This window comes from Odontesthes bonariensis, chromosome 8 (genome assembly GCF_027942865.1).
Source record: "Odontesthes bonariensis isolate fOdoBon6 chromosome 8, fOdoBon6.hap1, whole genome shotgun sequence".
Classification (NCBI taxonomy): Eukaryota; Metazoa; Chordata; class Actinopteri; order Atheriniformes; family Atherinopsidae; genus Odontesthes; species Odontesthes bonariensis.
The window spans coordinates 4,577,954-4,592,214 of NC_134513.1; the positions used below are offsets into that span (position 1 = coordinate 4,577,954).

A 14,261-nucleotide genomic window follows, 5' to 3' on the forward strand; every position below is an offset into this window, starting at 1 on the left:
TCCGCCACGCCGACGTCACAAAAACACTTCTTAAACTCTGAGATGACCTCCGCTGTTGGCCAAACAACATCCCTCTCTTCCATCTCTGCAGCTTTCCAACAAAACATGTTGCAGCAATACTCGGGCAACAGTCCAGCCTTAGAGGGGTCACATAAAACCACTCAGACCCAGATGAAACTGATCAGATTCAGACTGGAAGCCTCTGTTTCTGGGACTCTTTACCCACAAAAAAGGTATTTTTATTCAGTAGAGCTGAACAAGAACTTCACTTCCGCCAAAGGAAAAGTGCATGTTTGCACCCATGACATCTTTTGAGCAGGAAACACGAGGCACTGAGAGGGGAGAGGCTGTGCCCCTCTGATAAGAACATCAACACACTGCTGTATCTGTAAATAGCAAGTTGTGGTTTCATGTCATGTTAAGTTTTTAACACGTAAACTGGGGTAAAACAGATCACCCAGAAGCTGGCAGACATATTTAGATAAAAAAACCTTAAAAAAAAGATAAAAAGCCCCCCTACACAACCCGCCTGGCACCAGATACCAGGCTAAAAAAAAGTTAGCTGCTAATAAATACTGTGATGGAATTAGCGACAAGATGCAAAATTATGAAAAGGCTTATAGGTTATCAGCCAAACTTATAAAAATCCATACAGATGCTTGCTAACATGTTAGCCAATATTTTAACTTGCTAACATGTTAGCTATGGCTAACATGTTAACATGTTAGCCAACATTTTAACTTGCTAACATGTTAGCTATGTGTAGTGTTAGCCATAGCCATCGCTAACACTATCTCTGCGGACGTTTTAAAGTTTATGAAGTCAGAACTTAAATGCACATGCAAATTTCAATCTGTGGAGAGATCATTTTGGAAGTGAGGACGCATCATTTGGGCTCCGTTTCTGTCTTTCCGCAGTTTAATATTCAGCCTGTGATGGAATTAGCAATAAGATGCAAGATGATGAAAAGGCTTATAGGTTATGTGCCAAACTTAAGGAGCAAATGCAACCAGTAAAATCATCCATACAGATGTTTGCTAACATGTTAGCCAACATTTTAACTTGCTAACATGTTAGCTATGTGTAGTGTTAGCCATAGCCATGTAGTGTTAGCCATAGCCATGGCTAACACTATCTCTGTGGACGTTTGAAAGTTTATGAAGTTAACTTAAATACACATGCAAATTTCAATCTGTGGAGAGATCATTTTGGAAGCGAGGACGCATCATTTGGGCTCCGTTTCTGTCTTTCCGCAGTTTAATATTCAGCCTTAATTTTTGGGAGTTCAAGTCATTGAATTCAGCAGCTGCAACATGGAAGTAGTTTAGTTTCAGTGTCTTAACCCTGAATTTCATTACCCAGCGTGGCTAAGTGGTGCAGGTTTCATTGACACGGGAGAAGCCATTATACCTTCAGCAGCCGACCTTGCTCCTGACATCGATAAATGCTACTGGCATATTTTCAGTGCTGTAAGAGAGAATTATCAGGGAAAAACATTGATGCATTCAGCAGTGGTCAAACCTGTGTCAGCTTGTTTTCCCAGAGTGATGCCTTCTCAGAGTCAAGTGACCTTGGCCAGTTATCTGCATCCGCATCAGACTCATCCTTAATTGCAGCAGAGATGAAACGACTCGTATGAAAACTTTCAGCTATTTCTGATTAGTCCACTTGGTGGGTTAGCGCTTAATCAATTTGCTGAAACGAACTTTGGTTTAATCAGTTTCTTCCACTGAATCAAAGAGGGTTCACAAGGCCGCCGTATCTGAGAGAGAAAATTGGAAACAGGGAGGCAGGGCAGGATTGAACATTAAAGGTCATCACACTGCGTATCAGATTTCCTATCAGCCCTTTTTCTTCTCGCCTGCTTTGGGGAAGCCAATAGTTGCTGAGTGATGTTTTTCAAAGATCCAGCTCCTGGCTCCTTCCTCCCCAAACTTGGCACGAGCATCAGAGGTGGTGTGCTGAGCATTAACAAGCGGAGCTTTATTACACAACACAGGCCGCGCTGCAGTGTTTTAACAACCTGAGCAGCAAACATCATAAATGACAGCACGGCCTCCTCCTCCGGACCGCAGGTGCTCTTTAAGCCAGAATTATACGGGAAACCTGGAGTGATCTGCGAGTTTGAACCCCGGACAAATCAGGAGAGTCTCACCGTTCAGCTTCCAGGCGCATCTCCTCCCGCTTTTGCCTCCTCAGCTCGCGGCGCCGCTCAAAGTCCATTTCTTCCATGATTGTGCCCTGCGGGGGTGACATCATCAAACACAGACGTGTTAATCTACTCCACTTTTCTCAAAGGAAACAGGAAGTAAATGCATTTTCTGTGACCTGAGGGCACGAACTTCTGGTTCACCGGTTTAAATCTAAATAAAGTTCATTTCTTAAACGACATCACCGATAACAACATCAGAAGTGTTCGTGTGTCGTTGCTTGTAAACCAAATGGCATTTTCTTGGATTGGTGTTTCACATTAAAAGCATTTATTTGGCACAACACGGGGCGGCTTTTCTTGAGAAAAGGGGGAAGTGACACAGGAAACAGCTCAGTTGTGACAACCATTCGGCTTCTTTTTGAATTCTCGCATGCAACACTTAAACGGCGTCTCAAACTGGGTTTGCTTCTGTGTTTAAAAGCTATTCGACTTGCTGTTTACGAGCCTGTTTAGGTGACAAGTCTTACCAAGTATATTTGTCTCATTTCTAGTCAAAATATCTCATTACACTTAATATAAGACACAACTGCCTAACAAGTACCATTTCAGCCAGATATAGGGACTTGTTTGAAGACAATACATCTGGAATTTCTTGTTAAATGAAAAAGTCTTGAAAACAAATTGTTTTGAGTAATATTTCAAATGAAACAAGCTTTTCTTTTTACTTGTGAAGAGGTTTTTAAGCTAATTTCAAGATCACTTTTATCTCAAAAGTCCTAAATATCACATCTTATTTCAAGAAATCTCGACAAGCCGATTTTCACTCGTTCCATTTTCAGATTTTTTTTGCTTATTTCAAGCAAAAACGTCTTTTATTTGTTGTTTTTTTACTTATTTTTGGAGGGGCATTTTTTCCAGTGTGTACACGACTGTCTGCGAGGGTCGAGACCACCCAGGAACTGCCGAGCCTCCCATCACACTTCTACGATCCCTGCTAAACTGAAACCAGCATCTACCACACGTAGCAAACAGATGCTAAATGAGCAGCTGCCGTCATATTCAAATGCTCCATGAGCAGGTAAACAAGGGACTAACCCAACAGGATGCATTTAAGGGAGTTCTGGTAATACGGAAGAAGCAGAAACTTTCTCATACCTTGAATTAGCCGTTTCTTTCACACCATTTGTTTAAGCAAAGACACAAACGCAGCCACTTGTAGTCGTAGTAGTGTCCCACAGCTGGGCTGGAAATGAAAAGGCAAACGCCTGCTTCTGTCCCCTCCCTGCTGGTCGTCCCTCCCTACATCCCTTAGTGACCTCCTTCCTTCTATCTCCCAGTTTTGCCCCCTTCACCTCCCCTTCCTCCCTCCCTGCCCCTTCCTGCCTCTCCTTCTCTCCCCTATCTCTGCTGCTAACTTTTCCTGTGCTGTTTACCGACATGTCAGAGCTTGGCTAAACTTTGTTTTTCGCTCGCCGCTTCCTATAAACTCGCTCTCTTGCTTCCTTTAACTTCCATCTGCAGTCCCACATCAGACACATCTGCACCCAGGTATGCACGCACGCACGCTCATGCTAATAAGCCAAACAGATGCATGCATGCTGAGGAAACCCACAAAGGAGAGAGATCCTGTGAGAAAGCCTGAAGTGTTGTCCTCCTCATTGTGGATTCTCGCCCCGTCCCCGCCTCCCCATGAGCCCGTACAGTAAACACAGCCTTCTCTCCATGCTACTGCACTCCAGAAGCAGTCTGGGACTCATCCGAGATACTCCAAATACCACAAGAATTCACCGTCTATGTTTAGATGCACACTTAGTGTCTTTTGTGAAACAGCAGGGAGGGAAAGGACTCTTGGATGTGGGGCTACTCATACAACTGTAATTAAGACTAAATGAGAGCAATAACTAAAACCGACAAGGCCTCCAAACATCACCAGTCTAATCACATACTTCCTAGAACCAGCGACGCCAAGGGACACAAACTTATTAGCAACGCAATCACGCAAGCGTATAAATTTAGGGTTTATTTTTGCAAATAAAGCGTGATTTATTCAGCTGAGATGAGGACTGCATTTTAAGTGCAGGAGGACTTTAAGCCCTTTAAAACCTTGTCATTTACTCTTGGAAGATAATTGGTAGGTAGATTGAAATAAAACCGGTTGGATTACTGTACAATCCAAGCTGGAATTGATTGATAAACCTGAGGAAATAGCCTTTTTAAAAGGCGATGCAGGATGCATGCAGCAGTCTCATTGTTCTGCCTCCGCCATGAGGAATCACCACGTTGAACAGAGTGAGACCCAGGAGTGAGACTGTTGTGTGCACCAGTCAGGGGACCACCCACACTTTGCAAAACTAACAAAGCCAAGAGAGGAGAGACCAAGTATTCCATAAAGTTGAGCAACATTTTGTGACATTTCCAGCTTGCCTGAGCCTGTCTGCTGCACAACATCTCCTTCCTTTCCTGCATCTGTTCATTTATTCCTCTTTGCTTCCATCCATCGACTCGCTGCCCCTTCTTAAGCCGTCTCTCCTTTTTCTTTTCTGCCTCCCATCTTTCTCTTTCCCCGTCTGCCCCTGCCTTCTACAATGGCTATAATGACACATTTACCAGTCAAATTACTACCTGTCGAGACTGCCAGACCCTGGCACACAACCCGCTTTCTAAGTGCCAATCGCTCGAAAGCCTTTAAAGGTAAGTTGATATTATCCTCGCAGCCACTGGGATTACACCACCTTATAATGCCTCTGTTTTCTCCCAAAGTCCTCAGTTAAAAGAGCTAAAACAATGTAACCCTGTCGGCCAAATTACTGCGGGAGCAAGCGAAGGAATAAGTTATGGGCCAGCGGTACGGGATCTATTTTAGTCTCTGGTGAAATGTGCCTAATGCTTGCATACCAGTCTTTCAAAAAGAGAGGCCTTTTGGTCAGATTTTTCACTAAGAGCAAGCATCCCCTCGCAGCCTTAACACAAACACATTCATCTCCACGTTATGGTTATGGAGCTATGCAAGGAATGCTCCTATTTAACCTTTGATTTTAGCAGAAAGGACTTGAAAGAGTCTCCAAATGACTCATTCACATGCCAGTTGAACGCAGCTGCTCCCGTGGATCCTTGTGCGTGCAGTTACTGTTTTGGTTATCGAGCACAAAAGGGAATTAAAGCTGAACAAGTAAAAAACGAGGTTTGGAAAATAAAGGAACAGAGGAGGCTTGTTCCTGCTACAATGGGGATAAAGTTATTCTAAAGTGACCTTTAATGTACCAATAACACGAAGATCTGACCCACTGCAGTTCAAAGGAAAGGTTTTAAAAAGGATTGTACCTGTGGCCCTGTATTATTATCGGGTTTATCATGCCATGAATCATGGCTGAACAACAGCACACGAGTGGAAAGAAAAGCTGTCAATCTTCCCAGGAGTGGACGTCCCAGCAAGTTCACCCGAGGTCACGATGTGCAATGCTCAAAGAGCTGAATCTCAGACAGTACAATTCAAAAAAGGCAAGTTTATCTGTACAGCACAATTCAACTACAAGGCGATTCAAAGTGCTTTACGGAGACATTAAAACAGTAGAAATAAAAAGCATGAATTCAATTTTAAACAAAAAAAAGAAAGAAATAAGAACAATAGATAAAATCAGGAGTTAAGATGTGATTAAGTTTTGAAACTCAAGCTTCAGATTTGGAGCTTTATTCAAACGCAGCTGAAAATAGGTGTGTCTTAAATCCACTGAGTGTTTCAGCTGATCTGAGGCTTTCTGGGAGTTTGTTCCAGACATGTGGAGCATAGAAGCTGAATGCAGCTCCTCCATGTCTGGTTCTGACTCTGGGAACTGATAGAAGACCGGATCCAGATGAGCTGAACACTAAATAAGCTCAGGTTTGCAAAGCTGCTTCTGAACAAACAACACGTCTTTGGGCAGGTGAGACCAAAAATGGCGGCGTGGGGGTTGATTTGGGATCGTTTTGCAGCCACTGATTCGAACATGAACTCCTGGCTGATATTGGGTCATGCAGCAGGACCTCAAATCTACAAACAAATGGCAGAAAAACCAAAGAATCAAGTCCAGACTCCAACCAAACCGAAATGCTGGGGTGGGGCCTTAAAAGAGCTTTTCAGAAACCTCAATGAATCGAAGCAACGATATAAAAAACGAGTGGGCCAAACATTCCTTCACAAGACTGATAACTGATAACATTGTGCAATAGTACTCCAATAGGTGCTTCTTAACCCTTTTACACAGCTGTGAGAGAAAAGGGCAGGACCAGCTAACACATACCACAGCCTCCAGCTTACATTTTTGCCCTAAAAGGAAGAAAGGGGAGCATTATCACCCGGGCTGAGTTTACATTGTGAGGACAGAAATGTGCTGCTGAGCTGCAGAGGAGAGGAGAGATGTGTCCAGAGGTTACAGGTGTGCAGGTGAGGAAAGGCATTCCGGGAATGTAAAAGAAACGCTGGCGCCGAGCCAGAAACTTTCTGGTTTGTAAGTCGGTGGAGGAAAAATATTTTGGCCACCTGCTGCAGAGTTAATGAGCCACTTTCATTCTTTTACCAGCCACGTGTCACTTTTTCAGAGCGACCTCACGGGACCGAAAGGCATAAAAGATTAATAAAAGATTCAAGTGAAATATGTTATAGCCGTCCAATAATAGAATAAAACACGCCACGCATCGTTGGAAAATGGAGGTGGAGGACACGCCCCTTTACTGTTAAAGGTGCAGGATGGCCAGCAGAGGTGGGTAGTAACAAGTTACATTTACTTGAGTAAGTTTTTTAAACAATTACTGTGCGTTCACACCAGACGCGGTCGGGCGACGCGATTACATAGAAAGTCAATGCAAAGACGCGATTAGACGCGGATTCGAGCCGGCGGCGCGATGAGGCGCGGTGGGGCGGCGCGGTGAGGCGCGGTGAGGAGCGGTGAGGCGGTGCGGTGATGCGGTGGCCGCCGCGCGAGTGAAAATATGCGATTCGCGCGAGTTCAAAAAATCCAACTTTGGCGAAATATTCGCGCCAGACAGCCTATCAGCGTTGAGATTCTGGACGACAGTGACGTGGAGACAGATGGACAGGCGCTGTCTGTGACATGCAGATGGGACTGCACATGGAAATTAGCTTCTAAGCTACAATCTGGTGCAGGTCATCTCTTTACTTTGTAATTAATGTACTTTGCACATGGTCCCTGACAAAATAAAATAAAAAATTAAATCACCGCCTTCTCCAGGAGTTTCGTCTGGATGACGGCCGCCTCCAGCGGCACCCCAGGCCCACCAGGACCCAGCCCGACGACCCGCTCGGGAGGACCGGCGCCGCGATCTCTCGGCAGGACACCAACCACAGGCGCCCCGCAGCTGAAACGGAGCCGCGGCCCAGCTGCGGAGCGCCTGCAGCCGGCGTGCCGCCGAGAGAACACGGTACCGATCCTCCCTAGCAGGCCACCAAACTGCGTCCCGGCGAGCCCGAAACACCACTGGAAGCGGCCGCCACGGGAGGATCGGTGCCGTGATCTCTCGGCGGGACGCCGGCTGCAGGCGCTCCGCAGCTGGGCCGCGGCTCCGTTTCAGCTGCGGGACGCCTGTGGCATGTGGCATGGTGTCCTGCCGAGAGATCGCGGCGCCGGTCCTCCCGAGCGGGTCGTCGGGCTGGGTCCTGGTGGGCCTGGGGTGCCGCTGGAGGCGGCCGTCATCCAGACGGAACTCATGGAGGACCGGCGCCGCGATCTCTCGGCCCAGCTGCGGAGCGCCTGCAGCCGGCGTCCCTCCGAGAGATCACGGCACCGATCCTCCCGTGGCGGCCGCTTCCAGCGGTGTTTCGGGCTCGCCGGGACCCAGTTTGGTTGCCTGCTCGGGAGGATCGGTGCCGTGATCTCTCGGCGGGACGCCGGCTGCAGGCGCCGGTCCTCCCAAGCGGGTCGTCGGGCTGGGTCCTGGTGGGCCTGGGGTGCCGCTGGAGGCGGCCGTCATCCAGACGCAACTCCTGGAGAAGGCGATGAAATTATCCGAGCTGAATGCACCACCGGATGATGTCACTGATCCAGACACGATGGCGTGTGCGTTTCAGACGAATCTCGGACTGCCACAGCAGGTACAAGGAGCGATCAGCCATGGATAACCCCTTGAGCTATTCACTCGTTTTTTACTCGCGCGAAAGAGGCGTTTGAGGCGATGGAATTTAATTTACACCTGCGGCAACGATCGCGCGATGAAGGCGGTGCGAATATTCGCATCGCGTTTGGTGTGAACGCACCGTTATACTTCAAGGAGTAGTTTTAAATCTCTATACTTTTACTTTTACTTGAGTAGATGTGTGCAGCAGAAACTGTCCTCTTACTCCGCTACATTAGGCTACAATGAGCTGGTTACTTTTCTTCTTACCTCTTTGGTATTCTACGCCTCATTATTTTTATCCCGCCGCGTACGCCTCATTTTAATGTTTTATTCTGACAGAGAGAGAGACTTCCGCCAAAGGCTCTACCACCTGACTGTGTTCCACCAATCAGACGCAGCTGTGCAGTCTGGTCACGTGACCGTACTCGATCTCAGCGGCGGGACGGGTTAGCTTTAGCATTAGCAGTCGTAGCAAACAAACAAAGAAACAGATGAAAAATGTCAGAATCAACGGTGGGAAATGAAGACGCAGACGAGGCCTCATACTGAAAGCATGTTTACCTTACAAAGAGTGAGAAACAGCAGCTACATTATGTGTCTTCTGTGTCAACCAAAACAAACGCACATTTCAGCAGAAACTCAACATCTAACTTGAGGAAACATGTAGCGCTAAGTTTCCTAAACTCGTTTTTTTGCCCCATGGATAGGTGAATGTTTGTTTTTTAGGTTACATATGGGTTACATATGTTTTAAACATTTCCTAAGTCTCTTTTATTTTTCATTGAAGTTCTTGAATTTACCTGGATTATATTTATTTAAGCTATTTTGTAATTAATTAATTCATTTTAATTTATTTTATCAATTGGATGAACTCTAATTTGCCTAAAGATGATTATTTAGTATTTTTGTCTGTCTGATTGAATGCTTGTGTTAACAAATAAATCAGACGTTACTCAACAGTTACTCAGTACTTGAGTAGTTTTTTCCACCAAGCTCTTACTCAAGTAATTATTTGGATGACTACTTTTTACTTTTACTTGAGTCATATTATTCTCAAGTAACAGTACTTTTAATTGAGGACAATTTTTGGCTGCTCTACCCACCTCTGAGCTTCGTGACATAACTTCGTCTCCACATCTTGACAAATTCAAAGCTTTGATTGTAACTAAATTGTTGCCCTTCTTGAAGGACTGTCATACGTTTGCAACAGTATGACAAAGGAACTCATCTTCACAGCAAAAGTTACAAAACCTTGGAACATTTTTTGCAAAGTTACTTTACTCACATGTATGTTCAGACATAGATCTGTGTGTTTTCTTACTGACCCTTACTGTCTGCTAACTTCTCCCTGCTTTAGCTGGCATCTATGCCAATCCTACACAAATAACTACGATAAAAGTAATGAATTAATCCACTTACAGCAAACAGAACAGCTTGCTCTCCGTTTACAGTAAAAGGGGAACGATACGCTAACCTCACGGGAGAGGAAGATTCGAAAAATATGCAGTAAATTCAAATCGAACTGGAAGGAAAAAGAGATGGAGACAGATGTCTCAGCTGAGTTTAAGCCGAGATCAGATATTTTGGCAAAGGAAGAATGTAATAATTTTATGGTTATTTTATCACGCAGATAAAGGCCGTGCAGTAAAACAGGGAAGAGGACACATAATGAGGGGGCGGGGGGTGTGTGCTGGTAGGTGGTGCAGTCCAACAGCTGTTGTGGCTGAGGCTCTGGGGACAGTTTGAGTTGGGTAAACCTAACGTTTTCTGCGGGGGTAAGGAGCCTCCTGAGATCAGTCTGACAGAGCTGTTAAAATATGCTCAGCCTGCGCGCGAGGGCGTGCACGTAACGGCAAACAGTATTTAACAAATAAGATTTACATTTGTGAATGTGTGCGGGGAAACGAGTGCAGATGAGCACCGAGCTGATGCGTTTGGACGAATGTGATGGAGTGTTTTTACAACTGTTTCTCCTGAAGTACGTGAGGCTGCTGCAAATGAAGGTGTGTGTGTGTGTGTGTGTGTGTGTGTGTGTGTGTTTCTGGTACTGTAAACGTCTACTAGAACTACACATGTGTGATATTCATCAACACATACAGCGCTGTGTTTGGAAAGCTGGCTTTGAAGCTGCTGGTTTTTGCACGAGGAGGGCGAGACCAAATTAACATATTTACTGTCTGTGGACGAGTATTCATAAATTCAACTAGAAGCTGCTGTTTTTTTTTTTGGCTGAGCATTTTTTCACAGCCTGGCCGGTACACCGATGAGATATTTTTAGGGCCCTATTGTATCTGTAAGGTTTCTTCTTTCTTTCTTATTCTTTACAAAAGGTGCTCAAAAACTCTTGAAATTTTGCGAGCGCCACCTGCCAGTCGACGACATGAAAGAATCTAAACTTTATATTTTTGGGAGTCGCTCATTGACTCTGTAGCGCCCCCTACGATGCTTAAAAATGGTCCCCGCATTGGGCTTAGTTTCGCGTGGGACGATGAAATTCGATACACTCATTCATCATGCCCAGACGCACAAAAAAGTCTCATGCCACCATGGTCCCACGTCCACAGGAAGGCGGCCATTTTGGATGGAAGGTGCGTTTTGTACCATTTTTGCCCGATTCCACGCCTTGCATATGATCGAACTCGTCCTACAGATTTAATGCTACAGACTTCAAACTTGGCCAGGTTACTCTTAAGACATGGGGGGAAAAAGTCATGGAGAAACTTTTTTAACACTTACAGGGCGTGGCCGTGGCTTTCCCTCAAAGTTTGATGACCCGCCATCACTCGCCACAAAAAATTAAGTGGCTTATAACTCCCACATACATAATCCAATCTGTCCCAAACTCCATACGGTGAATGCTGGACTCAGCCTGAACGCGTACATATTATCATAGTGACATCCACCTACAGCGCCACCTGCTGGTGGTTGGAAACATCTTGTTTTTTCCACGCCTTGCATATGATTGAACTCGTCCTACAGATTTAATGCTACAGACTTCAAACTTGGCCAGGTTACTCTTAATGGGGGGAAAAAAATATTGGAGAAACTTTTCCAAACTCTGAACGGTGTGGGCGTGGCCAGGCGGTGAAAATCGTGTGATGGCGTTTGTGATTTGAAAGCCTTATCATCATAGCAAGGTCATAAAACTTGGCACACACGTCCACCCTGTTGACATCGTACGTATGTAAAGGGTATCATGTGTGTGGGCGGAGCAAAATGGCTCAGTGGCGCCCCCTAGAAATTTTCAAAAACCCCTCCGCATTGGGGTTATTATGTTCTCGTACGTACGCAGAGGGTATCGTGCGTGTGGGCAGAGCTGCGCGACTACGACATCCAGCGCATGCCACAACGTGCGCACATCTCGGTCCCACTCAAGGCTGCTTGCAGCTTTCTAGTTTTACTTATTATCGACAGATAATATACAGCGGTGCATGGAACTGTCATTTTCTGTCTCTGTGATGTCGAACCGTCCATATTTAGAGCTCTTTCGTCGCCCTGGAAAATCATCTATTAACCACTTTGACTCGATCCCATTCCTTTACCGCCACACAATAGTACAGGATTACTGTGGGGGAACGTTTGTCAGGCATCAATATATGGAGTTACATTCACAAACTTAACCATACAAAAAAATGAAGACATTATGTTAACCGTGTCCAGAAGGAGTTTTGACTTCGCTGCGATGGACCATCATGCAGCGGAAACGTGTACCGTGGTCAGACCGCTCGTTCTCCCAGATATTTATGGAAGAAAGGAATGCCCTGATGAAAAACAGAAAGGACCAACCAGGGTCTTTTTCAGCAACAAGTCCAAAAAGCCAGCCTCTGTGATGCTGTTTGCAAACAACACAAAGCCATGGCTGCGTAAGAGGGGGGGAAAACCACCAAGAAATGTTCCACACCTTGTTGCACATGTGCAGGAAGAACAGGGCAAAGAAACAGCTGACAGTTAGCAACGCTTTGCATCCGTCATGAGAAAGGAAAGATTCCCCTGATAATTCATCCATCCATCAACATATACATACATACATACATTCATTCATCCATGTGAAGGCAGCTGAGGGCACAAACACAGGTAACGTGGGTGAAGCAAGAGTGAATGAGGAAATCATGGCAAAAACTAAAGACTGGACAGAAACCAAAAACATGATAAAAAAAAATACAAATCGTGACACATAACTGAAATATAAGGCTTATTTCTTTTTTACTTGCTTTAACTTGTAATCAAACTTTGTATTATCATGGTCTGAAAATGAAAAGTCAGAATGGATCGCCCCAAACATCAAATCACACCAATTAATAATTGTAAATGAATAATAACCTATATCATATCGTATTGTGAATAGAAATTAAAAGCAAGTCCTAATTTTATACCTTTATTTGGTGTGAAGTGCAATCAGTAATTATTTTTGCTGTATTTAGTCAGATACCAGTCAGTAAATCAATGATTTTAATGCTCTGCTGCTAAGCTAACAGGTTTAGCTAGCTAAAACTATTTTAAGAAGACACCTTTTTTTTACCACCTTGAAGTGGTAAAAGCATGAATGTATATCAACAGCTGAAGTGAAGTAATTGTACAACATAACGTGTCAATAAACTCCGCTGTCTTCATCTAATTTTCACCCTTTTCCAAACTGTGTCTCCTTCCTGCCGGGACCACAATGCGGCGGCTTAACCAACAGCTGGCTTCAGACATAATGTGAAGAGTTACAGAGTTGGTTGGCTATGAATTAATTTCACTGCATGGTTTAATTTGATCAAATCTCTAGCAGCCAAGCGTATATATTTTTCCTTTATTTGTCAGCGTGATTGTCATCGACAACAGCTTCTGCTGTCAAGGCCAACATCCTCAGCTGCAACCGTTTTTTTTCTGAGGCGGCGAACAGCATCGGCGCGCAGCTTAGTCTCAATACCATCTGCTTTCCGTTCACACTATCTCCCTCCAAGATGCATTTCTTGGGGTTTTGGCTCAAATAAGGAAAGATTCAACAAAGCACGAGCCAACAGCATTCACTGCGAATCTGAGAAGCTAATGCCAGCGCGAAGTGAAATGCAACCAGACCTTGAATCCCTCCGATTTATTGTCGTTAGTGATTAGACACGATCCTCCCTCAGATGGAGCTCGAACTTCCTTTGTGCTGACTCTGGCCGTCAAAGAGAAGCTAGAACCAGCGAGGGGAAATTTCACAGCAGTGTAAGGGAAAGACCTGAAGGTTAAAGATGCCAAGTTTCCATTTGGTGAAAGGAAAAAGGAGACTCCTGCATTCCCAGACAATGGTTCACATTCCATAGCACCTCTCTGTGCCCTGTGCATCATGCACTCTGAGGTTAGCTGCACACACACACACAGGGCCAAGGAAGTCTCAATGGAATACCTCAGAGGCATCGTTCGAGAGATGCTAAACATCTGGATTGATCACAGATCCAGTGCGCTGAAAGATAAACTAGCACAGAGGTTTTAAGCTTGAATACCAGAGATGGGGACTCAAGTCACTGTGACTTGGACTCAAGTCGACTCGAGTTGCTGTTTTGATGACTTGTGACTTGACCAAAAAATAAAAGACTTGAGACTCGACTCAGACTTGGAAGTTAAAGACTCAGCACTTGACTTGACTTGAGACACGATGACTTGAATGACTTGAGTGTTAACCATCGAGCATAACTTACTTACTAACGAACTTTGAAAATTTGAAGATCCATTCTGACCAGTAAGTGCTTGTCAAATTAGCTAATATTATCCTGTTAGCCTAGTCGGTAGTTAGCTAACGTTAGCTTGATATGATACGGGGTGGACAGGTTGGACACATTGGCCAATGATGTTTACTGACAGTTACTTATATCTTTGTGTTTTCACTTTATTAAGATCAGATTCTGCAGGTAAAACTGCAATAATAAGGTGACTTGCTTTTTTTACTTGCCCAAGAAAAAATTACTTGAGACTTACTTGAGACTTGAAAGCTAAGACTCGGGACTTACTTGAGGCTTGAAAGCTAAGACTTGAG

At 44.8% G+C, this 14,261-nt stretch overlaps 1 protein-coding gene across 7 annotated transcripts in view; it reads right to left on the minus strand.

Annotated features, from left to right (window-relative positions):
• cald1a (caldesmon 1a) overlaps positions 1-14,261 on the minus strand; it is a 74,148-nt gene that overhangs the window by 37,075 nt on the left and 22,812 nt on the right. For 6 of the 7 annotated variants that reach the window (XR_012770146.1, XM_075471387.1, XM_075471385.1 and 3 more), the window contains exon 2: positions 2,156-2,241. Coding sequence is in view for 6 of the 7 variants with exons in the window: in XM_075471387.1 (XP_075327502.1) it covers positions 2,156-2,232 (77 nt within the window). In the remaining variant the exon portion in view is untranslated. Of the gene's footprint in view, positions 1-2,155; positions 2,242-3,307; positions 3,424-14,261 lie in introns of those variants that run through there. The other variant, XM_075471386.1, reaches the window with a different exon arrangement.